Source organism: Eleginops maclovinus, chromosome 1, assembly GCF_036324505.1.
Source record: "Eleginops maclovinus isolate JMC-PN-2008 ecotype Puerto Natales chromosome 1, JC_Emac_rtc_rv5, whole genome shotgun sequence".
Lineage (NCBI taxonomy): Eukaryota > Metazoa > Chordata > Actinopteri > Perciformes > Eleginopidae > Eleginops > Eleginops maclovinus.
In genome coordinates, this window is record NC_086349.1 from 6,385,051 (window position 1) to 6,402,617 (window position 17,567).

The 17,567-nt window shown below is 39.8% G+C and overlaps 1 protein-coding gene across 1 annotated transcript in view; it reads right to left on the bottom strand.

The window, feature by feature from the left end:
• Window positions 1-17,567, bottom strand: part of plxna1a (plexin A1a) — a 217,393-nt gene that overhangs the window by 71,747 nt on the left and 128,079 nt on the right. The window contains 2 exon segments of the mRNA XM_063884697.1: window positions 2,941-3,037; window positions 14,463-14,663. Of these exon segments, the coding sequence (XP_063740767.1) occupies window positions 2,941-3,037; window positions 14,463-14,663 (298 nt within the window).

Genomic DNA, 17,567 nt, shown 5'->3' on the forward strand with positions numbered 1-17,567 from the left:
GGTTTAACTTTAGTGTGTTATAGGTTTGTGTGCATGTAAATGGTCTGCAAAGGCTAAAATCCCCAAATTCCCTCCAGAGGGAGTTTCTCACACACCCCCCCTGCCTGAAATGCCTCCATTGGGCTCCTTTGTTTACTTCTGTAACATAGTGACATCACTATTTAACACATTCTTTCTTTTATTGGCTAACACATGTGCTAAGTGGGAGCTTTGTGAACATTAAAGCATGTAAACATGTCACAGTAGAGGCAAAGAATACAAACATGAACCTGAAAATGGGCATAGTAGGGCCCCTTTAAACATTAATTTCCCTGCTGTGGGATTAGTAAAACATTTCTGTTTCGGAAAATGTCAAATAGACAGACAGAGAAAGACAGGAATGAGTCAAAAAAGTAAAGGTAAATCGATCATTTGTGTGAGCTTTTTTCTCATCTGTTAATCTCCATTTTAATTACCTCAGTTGATATAACAAGGCCAAATCCTGCAGGCAGGTGTGTTTGCAGTCACACTAGTTAAACAGATTTAAAATGAACTGAAGTGGAAAAACAGCAAGAGAAGAAAAAGTGGAGTCTCCTCCTCCGCCTCCTCTGCAGACAGACGGCGGCCGGACTTCAAAGCAAGCTTCTTCCGTATCCATCTGCCACCTCGGCCCTCCGCTCGGGCGTAATCTGATTAGCCACGGCTCGGCTTAAAAGTAGCGCGGCGCTAATTAATCTGAACCAAATGAATGATTTAATTAACATTAACATCTCCACTTTACACCAGGGCAAAGCCGGGCCAGCCTCTGCCTCAGACGGATAATACGACTCAGATTCAGCGAGAAAAAGACGGGGATGGAGCTGAGAGGGATTAATAGAGGATGGAGAGAAAAAAGGAGGAGAAGGCCTTTATGAGATTTGTATGAGGTTTTATAATGCAGAGTTTTATAGTAGGTATTCTATGAGGCTTTAGCACAGTAACTTGAATATATCTTTGGGGTGTTGAAAGCATTGTTGATTCAAACAAATTACTCATCCATAACCTCGCCAGCTGTTTCAGTTTATTCGGTCTTTGTCTTGTTATGAGGAGCAAACCGCTGGCTTAAAGTGCTGCATAAATTCTAAGCATGCCACCAAGAAAGTCGAGGAGCAAGGTCTGTTGTACTTACTCATAGTCCGAATAACAGGAACACACACTGAGATCATTGGATTTCACACTCCCAAACTCGCACACATCCCGGGGGTGTGTTCCAGGAGTTAGCTGGATGACTAATGTCAACCTCTCTATTCAAAGACAGCTAAGATTCTGATTTTTGTATTGTTTTTGTTTAACATTTCAGATCTTGAAAATGTAATCTGATCGTTATTAGACATATAATCTATGATTTATCGAAAGTAAAAGTATATTGACCTTATGATAGGACCATTTGAAAGGTCATGGTACCACCAAAGTCAATAGTATTCATGCTCTGGGGAACATGAATGTCAATGATAAAGAAATATGGACTGACAGGATTTCTAAATGAGCCAGTTATGGTGACTGTAAGCCAGTATCATCAGCACGGCATGATACAGTGGAAGAAACCAAGTTTATTACTTGATACGGTTTACTTGGAAACAGACTGAGACCCTGGGCAAGCTACAGTATTGGGTTGTTTGAAGTTCAAGTTGGAATAACAATTTTCACACCAGAATTGAGTTTGAAAAGCACCCTTCTATGTGCCCTTTCATCGTATGGCACATACAATGACAGAGTTTGGACGATTTTGACTAAAATGACCTAAACTAACCTTGTTTTCTTTCAGCAAGCAACTGCGTGATTGCCATTTTATCAATAATAGTAGTATTAACAGTGGTAAATAGTACATATACATTCAGTTAATGTGTTATTATGCAATGTGCACAATACCTTACATTACAAAGTTAATGGCAATAGCACAAATTGGATTGTGTCATCAAATACCGGTCTGTATTAATCAAGTCAGATTTTTAAGATGACAGGTTCCACCTACTTAATTGCACAGAAATGTGATTATTCCTTGTGTTGTGGCAAGTTTAATATTTCACTGCATGTGCTCATGAGGTTTAATCCCCATCTTTCATCACATACAAAATTAAAGAGCATATTTAAACAAAATAAAACAGGCAGAAGAATGAGTTTGTGACCAATTAGTATCTATAAATCCAAGCAATGATATTAATACATGTCAGACAGGTCAGATAGAACATAAAGGATGTGATTTTAAGGCGTGAACGTGTGTCATCTAAAGAGTGAAACTTGTGGTGAATTATACAGAAAGAATACAGTGGAAAATGTTAATCTGACTATAGGCAAGCAAAAGACTTGAGAGCAAGACTTACATTATCTTGTGTAATGGGACGTCTAAAACTATTAGCCTCCACCACCCAATATATTACACTTGATAAAGAATTTAGAATTGGTAATTGTTTTCCACTTCATGCACGGATAACGATTAAAACTAATAAATGCCATCCCTCTGTGTCGCTTTCTGTTTTTCTTTGTCAATCCCTTCATTCTCATCTAGTCCCCGCCATTACACGCCACATTTATCAACCTGTCATCCACCCATCGCTCTTCCCCCTCCATCCATTTCCTCTTCTGCCTATTGGTTTTGCCATTTGTTTATCTTCCCCTCTTACATCCATCCCTGTTAATTTCTCTGTTGGATGTTTGTTTGTTATCATCTCCGTCCATCAATCACTCCCTCTGTTTTTTTTGTATTCCCCGAGCAAAACGGATGGTCCACTTTCACTTTTCTCCCCGATTGCTGTCGGATATGAAATTGCAGAAAAAGTGGACAAGGCATTTTTGCTTCACAGAAAATCATTACAGACGGATAAACAAGAGATGTCGATTAAACCTTTTTGGGGACAACCGACAAAGCTCCAGCAAAATTAAGGTGTGGGAAAAAGACGGAGATTTCTAAAACAAAAGTTGTACCTTGAATGTTGGAGGGGTTGTCAATGACGAAGTTCCCATTCCACACCACGGAGAGGTCGACGGGTAGGTCACCGATGTCACCGCCCTCGTAGTCATACTGAGACAGACAGAGAAGACCAGTGTGAGGAATTGCTGATTTATAATGGATTCAATGCAAATGTTAGAATATGAGAAATCGTTCATTTGCATAGTGATTCTCCCCGGCTTGTTCATTGCAGGCGGCGATACAGACCGAGCATGCATAAATCCATATTCACCAAAAAAAACAGACATATTTCATAAATACACAGAGAGAAAAAACAGATGGGTTACAGCTGAATGGGCATGGGAGAATGGAGACAGGAATGGGAAGAGAGGAGATGAGGTAGGATGGAGGGGGAGAAGAAGATGAAGAAGAAGAATGGAAGGAGGAGGAGAAGTGGTCAGAGAGGTGCAGCAGAGTGAAATCAGACGAAGGTGGACGTGCGAGAGGACCGTATTCATTTACGCATCAGCTAAGTGCTGGGATGAGGGCGAGGGGGAGATAAGATGCGGAGCAGTGTAAAGTGAAATTGGCATTTCCAATTTGCTCCCTGACACACTGGATTTGATAGACGGGACTCGACCATCCCTTATGGGCAATGGGGCCTGAGACACAACCACACAACCACACGCGGAACCAACACACATACACATGATACACTCAAAACTTTACAACACTTTTCTCTGATTCACTACCATGATTTCACAGAAGATAATAACATACTCACATGATGATCACATGATCAAGGTTGGTAGGGTTACTTGAAAAATCTATTATATTTTCAATTACTGGCTACATGTAAACAAATGTAATCACTAACCTTTTCCGATTATGAAAATATTAATGTAACAGTTAAAACCCTGTTTAAAAAAAATACACTTCAGTTCACTTTAGTTTACTTGAGAATTTCTATTTCCTTAACTTACTTCTACTCCACGACAGTTTAGATGCAAATATTGTTTTGTTAATTTAACTACATTTATCCAACAGGTTTAGAATAATGAAAAAAAATACAAATCAACCATTTATCAGGTTTATTGTACATCAAAATGAACTCAAAGGTGATATTTACAGGCTTCTTAACGATAAACAGAAAAAGATTCACCTTTTCCAGCTATATGCAGTATTTATTACACTGAAATTAGACAGTCTGCATATTGAGTACTTTTACTTTCCGTAAATGTGCGTAAAAGTACAAACCGATGCTAATAGTTGAAAACTTTTGTTTGAGTAATACTTTCAGTGCAGGACTTTGACTTCCTAAAGAGAATTCTTTACACTTTGGTTTTACTACTTTCATTTTAATACATATTTTGTGGACTTCTGGATGACCTTGTAATGCCTTTTCATGGGTGAAGGAGCACAGGATGTCAACATCGTAACTTTTGTGGGTTTTTTTCCTGGTCTGGCAACGTAGGTAACATTGTTTGAGTCACTTTATGGTCAGAATAAAGTTGATTCACATCATCTGATCTGCAACTTTTAGGTGATGATTTGTTGAAGTTTATGCAACTCAAACGTAAGGGAAACAGTTTCTAAAACTTTGTAAGATAACCATTCATGGCTCATTTTTCCTGGAGATATTCGACTGTTATAAAAACATTATAATACATTCATCTTTTTTTTATTGAGTGTTTAAACAAGAACCCACTGCAGTCGAACAGACTTATATAGGACACTATAATAATTGATTAACGTCAGAGAGTTATTTTAGTTTTGTTCAAATGTTGAATAAGTCCAAGGCAGTGAACGTTGTGTGGATAAGTTCAGTATGACCATTACGCATTTAAATATCCCTTTTAATAAAAACATTTCCTTGTTAAAATGTTTATTTCTAAACACATCATCTAGCTGGAATTATGTAGTCCAAAAACATTCACTGCTGCAATTTCTTTTTTTTAACGTAAGTTTTAGAACACTGTTTTTAACACGCACACTGGTACACGTAGATACTTTTACACAATCTGGTTTACCTTAAGTCATCCAAACTCATCTTGAAGAGCCGAGTGCTCACAGTGCTGATTGTCAACACAAGTTTTATTGCTGAAGCATTTATCTTTATTGCTTCTTTTGCAAGGCTTGTAACAAAAACCATAATCTCTAAAACTGGAGCGAATAGGCTAACAAGGTGGGCCTACTAAAAAATAATCATCAGCATGGGGTGATACCAGCAAAGTAGATAAACCTTCATCAAAAGAAAACATGGTGGAGTTTCAGATCAGTGTCGGCTTCTGATCTGCCTAAAGCCTGGAGAAGAAGGCAATGAAATAACAGGATAAATAGAAGAAAAAAGAAGAACATAAACACGAGGATAAGCAAGAAAAGAAGGAGACATTGTAAGCAGCCACAGAGGGAAGAATGTGGGACGTCTGGAGGTCTATTGAGATGGTTAAGAAGCATAGGGGAACACAAAGCATGAAACCACAGGATTCTGGGAGGTCAGCAACTCCAGATTCAACCACAACTCTCATTGGCCACAAAGAAAAAGGCTCATTGGTCCTATTCCCTTCCCACTAGTTTAGTGTGACCCTGATCCATCACAACGAGGTAGGCTGTTGACTCGATTAGCATCACGATTACGTCCCACTGTTTAAAGGCCTGTGTATGGCAGCATCCAGCCCCAGTAAAACCACAGGATCGACACACACACACATGCCCATACACTCCTCTCTCTGCGGCGTGGCCCCCATTAAACTTTAAGGGGTATGACTTGTCTGCCGTCACCAAAACACTGGGTGAGCTTGTTCCCTTGTCAGTCCCTGCCCACCCTGCTGCCCGCCACATCATGCTTTATTCATACTGTCACATGGTTTAAAACGGCCACAAACCACACTGTGACACCGTGCAACCCAGCCTCACTCAGCAATAGCCACTGGCTGACTCAGGAAAGCAGAAGCAGCAGAAAGAAAAAGACGCAGCAGTAGAGACAAGTTAAGCTAAAGTTGCTTTGGAATTAAACTGCCACTTTAACCACCATAATTAAAAAGAAGAGACATAAGAGGTGTAAAGATTAACATCTCTGAGTACACAGCATGTTGTCTCTAATCACCCATGGCTTCTCTGATTCCTCACCAGAAGTTACAATCGCTGCTGTTAGCTAGTTAGCTAGCTAGCAACAGTTGTTCCCCATATGTACAACTTTACATTTGTATAGTGCTGTGTTAACCTAAACAACTGCAATATCAGGTGGTCAAGCAAATTCTGTTATGTAGCCAATATGGCGCTAGTTGAGTGTGAGTGTTCAGCGTTCCACACTCAAATGATGCAATTGGAGACACAGCATAGGATTCTAGAGTCATGTTAACAATGATCATGTCTACCTCCAAGTTGACCGTGTCCAGCATATAATTTATGCGTGTTAACATGCTAACTTGAAATTGGCACAGTACACATGTGCAAGTGAAACTAAAGGGAATTACAGTAGATCAAAGTAGTTGTTCAAAGCAAAGGGATACACGTAACTGATGGGATAGTTTGATAATTGATGCATTTGACTGCATTTAGCAATCTAATTGGTTTGGATTTCAAAGTGGACAAAGGGGGACCAACCAATCATTCCGCTTGTATGGCAGAAGCTTATCTAAACTACTAAAGCCACATCAGGGGAGCATTCAGTTGAGCACCTCTTTAAGCTGACACTTAATGAATGTATCACACTGATCCTGTCACTCACCACATAACTCCATTCCCTGTCAATTCTGAAATTCTTCTATAATGAGATGCAGAGGTTTGGGCTGCAGCCAAGATTAAAGGCAATCCTATGAACCACTTACACATGGTCCATTTCTAGTTTTCACTCCACACTGCAAAAATGTATTGTACATCAAATCCTGTGCACTCTCAGCCTCATATGCTGAAAGTGAATATAATTATGCTACTTCCTGTATCTCTGGAGCTGCTCAAGAAGTAAACAGGAATAGCAGAAGAGGGTTCAGGCAATACACTGTCATGCAATAGGGTGTAATATACCTGCTACTAATAAGCATATGATGTCAAATGTCTGAGAAACAAAATGAAAATCCAGAAATCCATTCTCCAGTTTCACCCTAACCCGCAACTGTAAACATTACCTTAAATAAACGTTCTTTAAAAACACATATTTTCTTAATGAGAAACTGTGCTGTCCATTGTTTGTGTGATTTATTAGCCACGCTCCTGCATTTAATTATGTTTTTTTGTCTCTCAGCCATCCCACACTGGGAAACCTCTTTGGCCCCTTGAAAGAATTTCTTCCATACTAGGCATTCCTCTGGTCTTTTGTGATTATATCATTTAATTTTTGTCCTGCTGGCGTTCGGCTTAATTGATCACAGCTATGAACATATATTTGATCAGGTATTGCTTTGTCCTCAAGAACATACTACTTCTAGTTTAAATGTTTTCTCCTTGGGTTTCTTTGATTTTCTTTTATCAGACAGCTATTGAATATTGGCATGTTACAGAGAGGTGCAGTGATGACGTATTCATCTAGGCGAATCCGAAATGTTAGCATCGCCATGGCGTTACGACAAAAGACAAAAGCCATTTTTCCATTGGGTGATGGAATATTTTTGACAAATAAAATCTTTGGCGAACACACATTTATGATAGTTACACATTTGTCCAGTGTGATAGTCTCCACATTGAAGCACAAATGCAAAACGCAGACGCAAAAAGCTAAGCTTCAGCTAAAACACAGAACGTGAATATCCCTTTGGCTCTTGTCAACAACGACATCATTTCAGGCATTTAACCAAAAACATGTTTGAAAAACCGCTAACTTCCAGACGAGGGACCAATCTATGAACTGTAGTTCCAGCTTTGATTTAAAGTGGCACCGATGCTTTTACACTCTGTGCATTGGTGGAACCCTGTGTGTAAAAGTTGCCCCCACTCCGTGTGAGCGGCCTCTCTGCTGGCCCGCCGTCCTGACTTCCCTCCCCGGGGCCCCCGGAGCTGCTGGAGATGAGTAATCAGACTCATTACTGAAGCCTCTGGCCAGCTCCTCCATGTCACTGCATGTAATTAATCTACCTGGGCCAACTCATAGTGTAAGCCCCCCCAGGGAGGAGGAGAGGAGAGGAGAGGAGAACAGGAAGTCAGGTGGAGGGAAGGGTAAAGGAGAAAAAAGAACTTGATATGTTAGTGAGGTGGATGTAAGTGGAAGACAAAGCCGATAAGGGGAAAGTGAGAGGAGTGGACCTAGGAAATGAGTAGAGCACATTAGAAAAAGGTGAAAAAGGATAAGAGGAGTGTCTGGTAAAGAGTGAGGGGAAAAGAAGGGGAGATAGAAAGAGCAGCAAATGGGACGTATAAGAGCAGAAGAGTGTAAACGAGGAGGAGATAAGGGAGAGGAAAGGTACAGTACAGAGGAGGGGCGAAGAGAGGGGACAAGGAGAGAGGGAGGCGAGGTGACATGAGCAGAAAAAAAAGTAAGGGAGGGAGGGGAGGGGGTGTAAAAAGTACAAGGTGAGCACAAAGCCGTCCCTGGCCTCATTACAGCGACACACCGGCCTGGCTCGGGTTCATTCGTTATCTGCTCCTGCACTCGTTCATTCTCTCGCTACATGAATCGTCTCCATGGACTGCATGTCCCCGTGGATTGCATGAATAGATATGGCCCTTGCATGTGTGTGTGTGTGTGTGTGTGTGTGTGTGTGTCTGACTGAAAACTGCCTATGTTAACAAAACAGAGCAGCTGGCTGGTGAGGGGGCGAGGAGGTAAAAAAAGCGAGAGGTGCGTGCATATGTGTGCAGGTCACCCTCATGTAATTAGTCATGTTGAAGGATACCTTCAGGAGTGTGTTATAAGTATACCGTTGGCACACACACACACACACAAGCCCCCCATTTTTTCAGTTTGTTTAATTCTGTATTAATTTAATATTTTTGCACAAAAATAATCTTTCAATTAGACAGAATATTAGGGCCATGGTATACAAAATAAATAAAGGACACAGTCGGGGAAGGCATTAATATAAAAGAAAAAACATTGCATTTCAATTGAAAAACAATCGTGTAAATTTTGACTTTCTCTGTTTTTCTAACAATGTACACCTTTGTAAAAACTGAGTCAGACAATATTCAATGTTCTTGTAAATCTATAACAAAATAAAGTTCACCTCAGAGAATGGCCATTTTTTCTTTATGAATTTTATCCTGGAAATGTTTTTGGTTTTGCTTCACACGACTCCTAGACTTTTTACATTTTTTCTCATAATTGAACCAACTGAGCAAAATGTAAATAACAATTATTCGCACCTCACATGACACTTAAAATGTTGCTTTAATGTTATTTTAGTTCTCCTTTGTTCCTCTCTTTTTCTCAGCTGCATATGCAACCTGCCTGTGTTCTTTGTCATTAGCTGTAAAAATGTCATAATAGAACATGTGCATGCATGCGAGGTAAACACTGTGTGCATGTGCATTTAATTAGTTTTAGCAAATGTGTTTTGAGAGAACTGTAATGCTTGCATTTTTACCGCCATCACCAGGATACCTTTATATTGAGTAAAGTGTTCACTGCTAAAAGATTCCACTCGTTTGGCTCATGGCAACCGTAATCGGATTCATTTTGTTTTTTTGTTTTTCGTAAAATGTATGATAAAGGTTAGAGAAAGCACTTCTTTTCAGTCAAATGTGGAAGAAAGTCTACGCCGACTGCTCAAATGCAGTATGTATTGCTATTGTGTGTGTTGGACAACACCTATTTCTTTTCCTTACCTTAAATAAGTGTTGTGTAGTAGCCTATAGCAATAACAACAGACAACAAGCCCCAGGCTCATGTGTCGAAGAATTTGTATGCCAACCACCCAACCAGTAAAAGTGTGTTTGAACAGAAGCAAAGTGCATTTTCACCTTTAGTCATTTGTCAAACGGACAGTTGTGAGTGTGTCTGTGTGTGTATTGGTGCTGCAGCTCACTGAGTTTATAACTATTCAAGAACCCAGTAACTCCTTGCTACAGTTTGTGATGCCTAACGCTACTCACTGCTGATTGTGGCCACTCACATCTTTACATTTGATTGAGTACCTAAGCATTTTTGTATTTATATTTAGCAATTTTTTCAGTTTGAAATTAAATAAATACTTTCTTCAGTGGCAATCTTTTATTTGCATCACATGTGTTTGTTCATTGGGCATTTCCTTTACTTGCATTCAACTTGATCTATATGGACTAATTTCCCTTATCCTAAATCAGTCTGCTCTGATAGCTTAGCTTGCCGGTTCTGTTGTGATTGGTTAAACACTTAGTGTTGTAACTTAATGACTGATTTAATTTTGTAATCCTTGACAGGAAATTATTTTAGTTTGAAGTGCTTGTCTCTGTGTTTTCTGGTTAGAGGAAAAAAAATAAGAATACAAAATGTCAAGTTCATGTTCAACTTTTATCACCGTCACTTTTGTAAACTGCTTTGTTCCAAAGTAAATGTTCAGTTTGAACTAGACCCGCTTTGTTCATTATTCCACTACACAACACTTAGAGATGTGTTGGAAATGTCCCGCCTCTTACAATTTGGAGCAATACTCCATCAAATTGCAAGTGTTACATACTGATGTCACTGAAATAGTCCAACGGTGGGAGAAAACTGTGAATTTAGATTTTGCAGACCATTTACATACACAAAAACTAATATAACAGACTTAAAGAAAGGGAAAACCACAAAAAGCATAATGGGGCCTCTAACTTACTCAATTCTAACTTATTCATTTAATTTGCACTTATTGTATACCTCTTTGAGTATGGGCTTTGTGCTGCTTGATATAAATGCTTCTAATTCTGTAAAATGTTTAATGTGATATGCATTTTGCATTTGGACATTGGATTATTATTAAATATCTCTCCGTGTGTGTCTCTGAACGCAGCTAGATACCATTTGCCATTACTTAAGAACTAATTAAGCAAAGCATACAAGTGGTGTGTTAACTTGTTTTGTACGAGGCAGTGTTGCAGGAGAGCATACGGTATGTTTGTGTATTGTGCATGTTTTACACTGTTTCTGTGCTTTGTATTTTTTTTTGGAAAGTTAGGAAAAGTCTAGACCTCAGAAAATCCTTGACCAATTTGTGGACAGTGCACAAACACACAGCCCATCATCTTTTCTAAAATGTGCTGCTCGCAACAGCACCAAAAGCATGGACTTGCAGAGGGAAGTTCACACACAAACACGCACATGCACACACACACACACACACACACACACACACACACACACACACACACACACAGACACAGACACAGACACAGACACACACACACACACACACACACACACACACACACACACACACACACACACACACACACACACACACACACACAGACAGTTAGATAGCCGATGTGTTTCAGTGTAATAAATCATGTAAAGCAGGTTGCTGGTTGTTGCTGATGCTACAGTCTCCGTCTGCTCCACATGATTAGGAAGAAGATCATGTGGAGAATCTCCATATGTCTCCTTCATGTTGAGCCTCCAAACCCCTGGGGAGGATGTGTGTGTGTACGTGTGTACGCGTGTGTTTGTCCAAGAAAAAAAACAGTAGGTATCCACACAGCTTGCATGCATCCTGTCCATGTGTGTGCGCGTGCCAGTGTGTGTTTCCCTGTGAACATCTCAGTGAGCATCCATGCATTGTGCGGGTCCCTGGTGTATTTGAGTATGCAAGTTCAATGTTTCAGTGTTGGGCGAGGGGGCCAAATAATGCACAAAGAGACAGTAAGATTGAATGGATGAGTGTACATATACTGCTGGCTAATTTTCTCTGTGATTTATTACACTGTAGTGTCCCAGTCACAGCCAGCTGTGATACATATACACACACTTCCCCACTGAGAATACTGAGTACAATGGTAGTGAGTATGCAGGCTCTCAAACATAGATGGATCTTCTGAGAGCCAATCCTCTTTCTTAACTCTTTCATGCCCATTTTTCCTATAAAGACACTTATCAATGTGTTTATAGGAACAATGGGAGGCTATAATTAAAATCTTGGCAAAAAAGGCAGAAATGCACATTAAAGTTTTAGTTTCTTAAAGATGCAATAATTTCCAATTTATCAAACACCTTTTTTTGATGTGCAAGGGTCGTTATAATGTTTAAATGAGATGTGATCTCTCAGATCAATGAGCGGTACAGCCTCTTCCTGCTTATTGTTTTAATTGAAAAGCCTCCAATTTCACTCTTTACGTTTATTCTTTCTGTTCTCAGAGTTTTATTCAGAAAGTCAGCTGTTTTCAGCAAAAAGCTCACTATACACTTCTGATACATGTCAACAAAATTAAAAGAAGTGAAATGGTATTTATTCTACTGTTCAGTGCTAAGTTTGACATGATGTTGTATCTCTAAAAAATGTACTTATTCCTGAGTTTTCTTGCAACATAGTGTCTCTAGCTCTATTTTATTTGAATTTTACAGTCTAACTTGTGATGTTTATATGTTGTTATAATTGTTTAAGTTGTCATTCATAATTGTCGATATGTGAAGTCCCCTGATACTAATATGATTTGTAATATTGTGCTATATAAGTGAAATTTGATTTCTTTAATGTGATATTAATTACAGTATGCTAAATTGGTTGGCAGAAGTTAACCTTGATGTTGTCATTTCTGCTACTGTTCCTAACTTCCCTGACCTCTGTTCTGTAGAGTGGGTATATCTGAAAACTAGCACTGTCCCAACTGTCCTCTCTCCACCCTCTGCAGTTCCAGTTAATCTCAGCAGATTCACTTTTGCACAGATCATGGTTTTCTTTTCTTTCAGCATCACTTTCCCAAACATGCACATCTTTTATATTCCAGGAACACTGTCCCTCCATCTGTTTCTTCCTCAATTGTTTGTGTCCCCAAGTCTGCTTGTTTGCGAGCTTAGTCTCTTTTCCTCCCCTCTGTCTTTCTTTATTCTTCCCATTCTCTCTTCCCTCTCTCCTCCAACACACTCTTTTTGTTGCATCGCCATTGTCTCTCCCTAATTCCCTCACCACCGCTTTGGCTCTCTTGTTCTTTGTCTTTTAGCTTCCCTCTTCTGTTTAACTGGTTTGCCAGGCCTGTGTGTGTTTCCATGTGTGTGTCCGTCAGTCTACCACACCACTGCAATTCATCATCATTTTATCTACAGCTCCCATAATTGGATCCTATCACAGTCCCACCTGATGGGGGGGAGGCTTACTCACATGGATTCAAACACACTCACAGAAGGAATTTCAAGAAATAGCTGCAAAGTTGTGTTGAGTCCCTTATTTTAACAATTTCCCACTTCCTGCAAAGAAACTTCCTCCCTTCCTCTGGAGGGAACACAGGGATTTTAGCCTTTGTGGGCCACAAAACACAGTACAGGAATGTGTAAAACCTAAAAAGCATTATAGGGCCCCTTTAACGTCAGTGCTCAAAGTCTTACTTCTTAAAAAAAGGGTCTCACAATGCCAAAGGTTTATGGAGTAATTCAATATTAAAAGCAACAGTTCTTTTAAAAGAATTGGCCGTCTAACTTTAATCAAATTATTCACATATTCATCTTGATGATCAGCAATTACGTTCTTTGCAGCTCACCCTCTATTCAATAGGCTTTCAAGCAGTCAGGTCACTGAGGACAAATCTGACAAAAACGGGTAATAACAACCCGAAAAGTTAAAATCTAAAAGAACGCTCACTTGCATGAAGCAATTACAGAGACACAAGCGACTGATTTGCACATTTAGCTTTTCCAAAACACAAAAGAACCATAGGAGCCATCATCAAAATCTAGAATTGAACTTCAATAATGTGCCCCAGAACTACTTTTCGTGTCACCATCCAACATCAGAGGCAGAGTGACTTCCAGGATCACAACTCTGAGGCTCACTCTTTCCCTTTGACTGAGTTCAAAAACAGCGAGCGGCCACAAAAATCAGCGGTGTGTTCCCGAACCCAGCGGTAATGCGGCAGCCAGATAAATGACCTGGGGCCCCTGACAAGTGTTTGACAGGCTGAAGAAAAGACTGCCACAGCCACACACTGGCTCCTGATGGCTTTTAACGGCGAGGAAAACTCTATTGGACCTATCGCTGAGAGCTGCGGTGTGCATGTTAATCATATGTCTCGTTAAGTAAGTCATAATTGGTGTCGTTAGAATGCCTCCCCTCTGCCTCGTGCCCTGATTGGGGCTGAGGAAATTAACATTGCTGAAATGGTCGCTCCCCATTAGCGGTGACAGTTTGACTGAGAGCTTAGAGGCAGGATTGAAGGGTGGGAATGAAGAGAGAGTGGCTTTGCGACACTCAGTCCCTGTGGCCATACGCCTAGGCTTCAAGTCTATTACTGCTGCTAACCGGCTGTAAAGCCTAGAAATGGTTAAACTAGTATGCAGCCCTGAACGGATCCAGATTTAACAGCTGGGGTTGGATAAAGCAGTAAGACATTTGCTTAGGATTGGCCGAGATGGCAATCAGTCAATAGCAGGCCCCTTAGCCAACATAAATCCGCATTTATCAAGTCAACAGACACTGCAGGGGATTTCAGGGAGTGTGGAGTTGTTTTCTTTGAGGCTTACCGTGGTCTTCTGACACTGTATGCTGCTGCTGTTGAACCTCAGAGCGGGGACACTGTGTGTGCTGCCCTGGATGTGGAAGATGCACTCGTAGTTCCTCTGGCCGGACTGCGGCTGAGGCAGGTTCTGGGCCAGCAGGGTGATGGGCCTCATGACTCCAGCAGGGATATAGATCTGCGTGGAGGGCAGGATCTGAGGGCACTCCTGCAGATGAGAAAAAAATATGAATAAAGATATTGAGACGTGACTAGAAAAGAGAGCAGATTTTCTCAGCGGGATGCAGATCTGAGTGGAGGTAATGTTATGGACCTGCAGCTGTAGCCAGCAGCAATTAATACAGATCCTACACATGTCAAATACATAGAAAGGGGCATATCATGCATATTATTTCTAAAACTGTTCACATACTTTACACAACTGTAACAGCTCATTCTTCTTTTATATCTGAAGTTGTGACATCACAATCTTAAGGATAAGTAATTGATTTTGTATTATAATTGGCAGCATGGCATTAAAGGAAAATGTGCATAAATACCTCTGAATGCCTCTTATCTTTCCTGCCAAGAACATCCAACCACAAGTTTCTAAATGAATTTGAGTATACTTTGTTCTCATGGTGAAATATGTTGGAAAACTCCAGCTGCCTAAAACCTCCTCTTACAAATTATCAACACTCCTGAGAATCAACTCTTGTCTTCTTTGTGAACCACTGAATATTGAACATGGCATTACTTGTCAAAATGAGTACAAGCCATTTTGGAATCAAACCCTTTCCCACTTTTAATGAGGCAGTTTTGCCCAAATTAATTCACTAAAGTATATTCTAATTCTTTGTGCATGGACAAAAAATGACAGCCTGAGGCAGCGTCTCTGTGGAACACGGGCAGTGTTAAGTCTACTGTGCTGTATTGTAAAACAGCTACAGTCTGAGGGATTAGAGAGGGGGATGAGTGAGGGGTCAGCGCTTCCATTCACACTTTCTTGATGCTCCTCAATCAATACACATTTGGCAATAACAGAAGCTTTGCACCACGTTAATTGAAGGAAAATAATTTAGTCCTCTAAGCGTTTTCTCAGCCCTTACTAAATCAAAAACCAACATTTAGCTGTCAGCTGGATTCTATGCTACATAGATTGTCCTTTGTATTTCAAACAGTGTTTTAACTACTTTAAAATGTTTAGTTTCATGTGTGTGGTCTTGATAGTGTTTTTACCCTGAGCGTTTTCTCATTTGAACTGTTTATTGAATTGACATCATAATATAACGGGGAAACAGATACTTTTTAAAAAGAAACAGGTTTACCCGTCTGTCCACCAAAATAGTTTAAACATGAGGGTTTTTTGTCAATATAGCAAATAAGTCATTATTATAGATTTGGGATATTTATTATTGATGAATAATTTATATATAATTAAAAACAATTGACTTGTTATCCATTTTTGCAAGATGCTTGAGCCATTGTAGACTAATTTATATTAAAGGGTCCCTAATATACTTATTTTCAGGTCCATTTTTGTATTTTGTGTCTCTACTGGGACATGTTTCCATGCTTTAATGTTCAAAAAGCTCTTTACTTTTCTCATACTGCCTGTGCTGCAGGACCTCTTTTAACCCTCTGTCTGAAACCAGAGCCCAGTCTGCTCTGATTGGTTAGCTTGGGGGGGGGAGTGTGTGGGAGAGAAACTGCCTCTGGAGGGAACTTTGTGATTTTACATTTGCAGACCATCTACATGCACAAATACATATACAACACATTACAAGAAAGGGAAAAATCCCAAAACAGAACAGGGCCTCTTTAAGACTAAAAGGCGGCAGTGCCTTCACAATGTTTTAACGTGTGGATAAAAAGAGGCTTTGCAAATATCCTTTAATTACCACTGAACAAGTTAGATGCACTAATGTGTGTTTGGTATTCATCTGGAGATGTGGTAAACAATCATAAAGGCCAATACAAATACCAAACTAGAATTTGTAAATTAGGTTGAATCTGACTTTAAGCACCATTAGGCAAACTATAATTTTCCCATTAGGATAGCAAATGTTTGCATCTGCAATGATAAATCAGGGGAGCTGCATTGTATTTAATCAGGAATTTATAACCAAAGCAAAAAGCGCAGCAGAAGCCTCGCACTCTGCAGAGTAATCTCAATTTGAGTGTGCTCAGTGCAGAGGCACTGTCTAATGGAGCATCCGTAATGACTTGCAGATTGGCCTGGGAATGGCTGAGAGGATGCAGAGGGGAGAGAGGGGTTTGGACATAATGGCACTGAGAGACCCCTCTGCTCCCTTCACGACTCTACAGCACACTCCCACAGCCAGAGAGCATTCACGCCATATGGGAGGTGCAAGGTGGGAAAGTCAAAGATTTGAACATATGGAAACGATATGACACAGGGAGCATTTTCATCTTATATTTTAAGATCTAATACAGAGTTGGATTACAGTACACAATACATTTATGATACAGAACATAAGATAAAGGAAAAGTTGCTGAGTTGCCATTAAGGCAAAATGTTTAAGGGACTTTTAATTTGACAAGCTGTAGATCAGTTCCGGGAGTTTGGGGTTAGAACGGCCATTTCCTGGAGAGTGGAAAGTAAACTATCTGATGTATGCACATGAAATCCATCTGCTGTTAGCACTAGAGGCAATGTTGTACGTACAAATACATTGTTAGGTTAATAAGTTAATGTTAAAATACTGTTTAAAAAAGACTACACTTAGGTACAACGTTTTACTTACATATATTTACAGGTATATTTCATTACAAGATTTATGCTAAAACAGTCAAACTTTATTCTTTTGTTACAGTTTTCACTCTGATGATGTTGGAAGCCACAGTAAACAGCAAGAAAAATGCTCACTACGACTCGGTGTCTTTTTGCATCCGAGTTAGCTGGTTGTAGAGCTACAGTTGCTACACTGCAGTTGCCAAAAAATAATCATAAAATCGTCCTGAACTCTCTGAACCAGAACTACCGTTGATGGGTTTAAAGTTTTTTTTTCTTCAAAATCTCCAAATTGCCACCATCATGGCCAAAAACTGTGGACTTTGTAATAATTGCTTGATTTTTTACTTCTTTAAACTCTTCCAAGGAATTATTTGC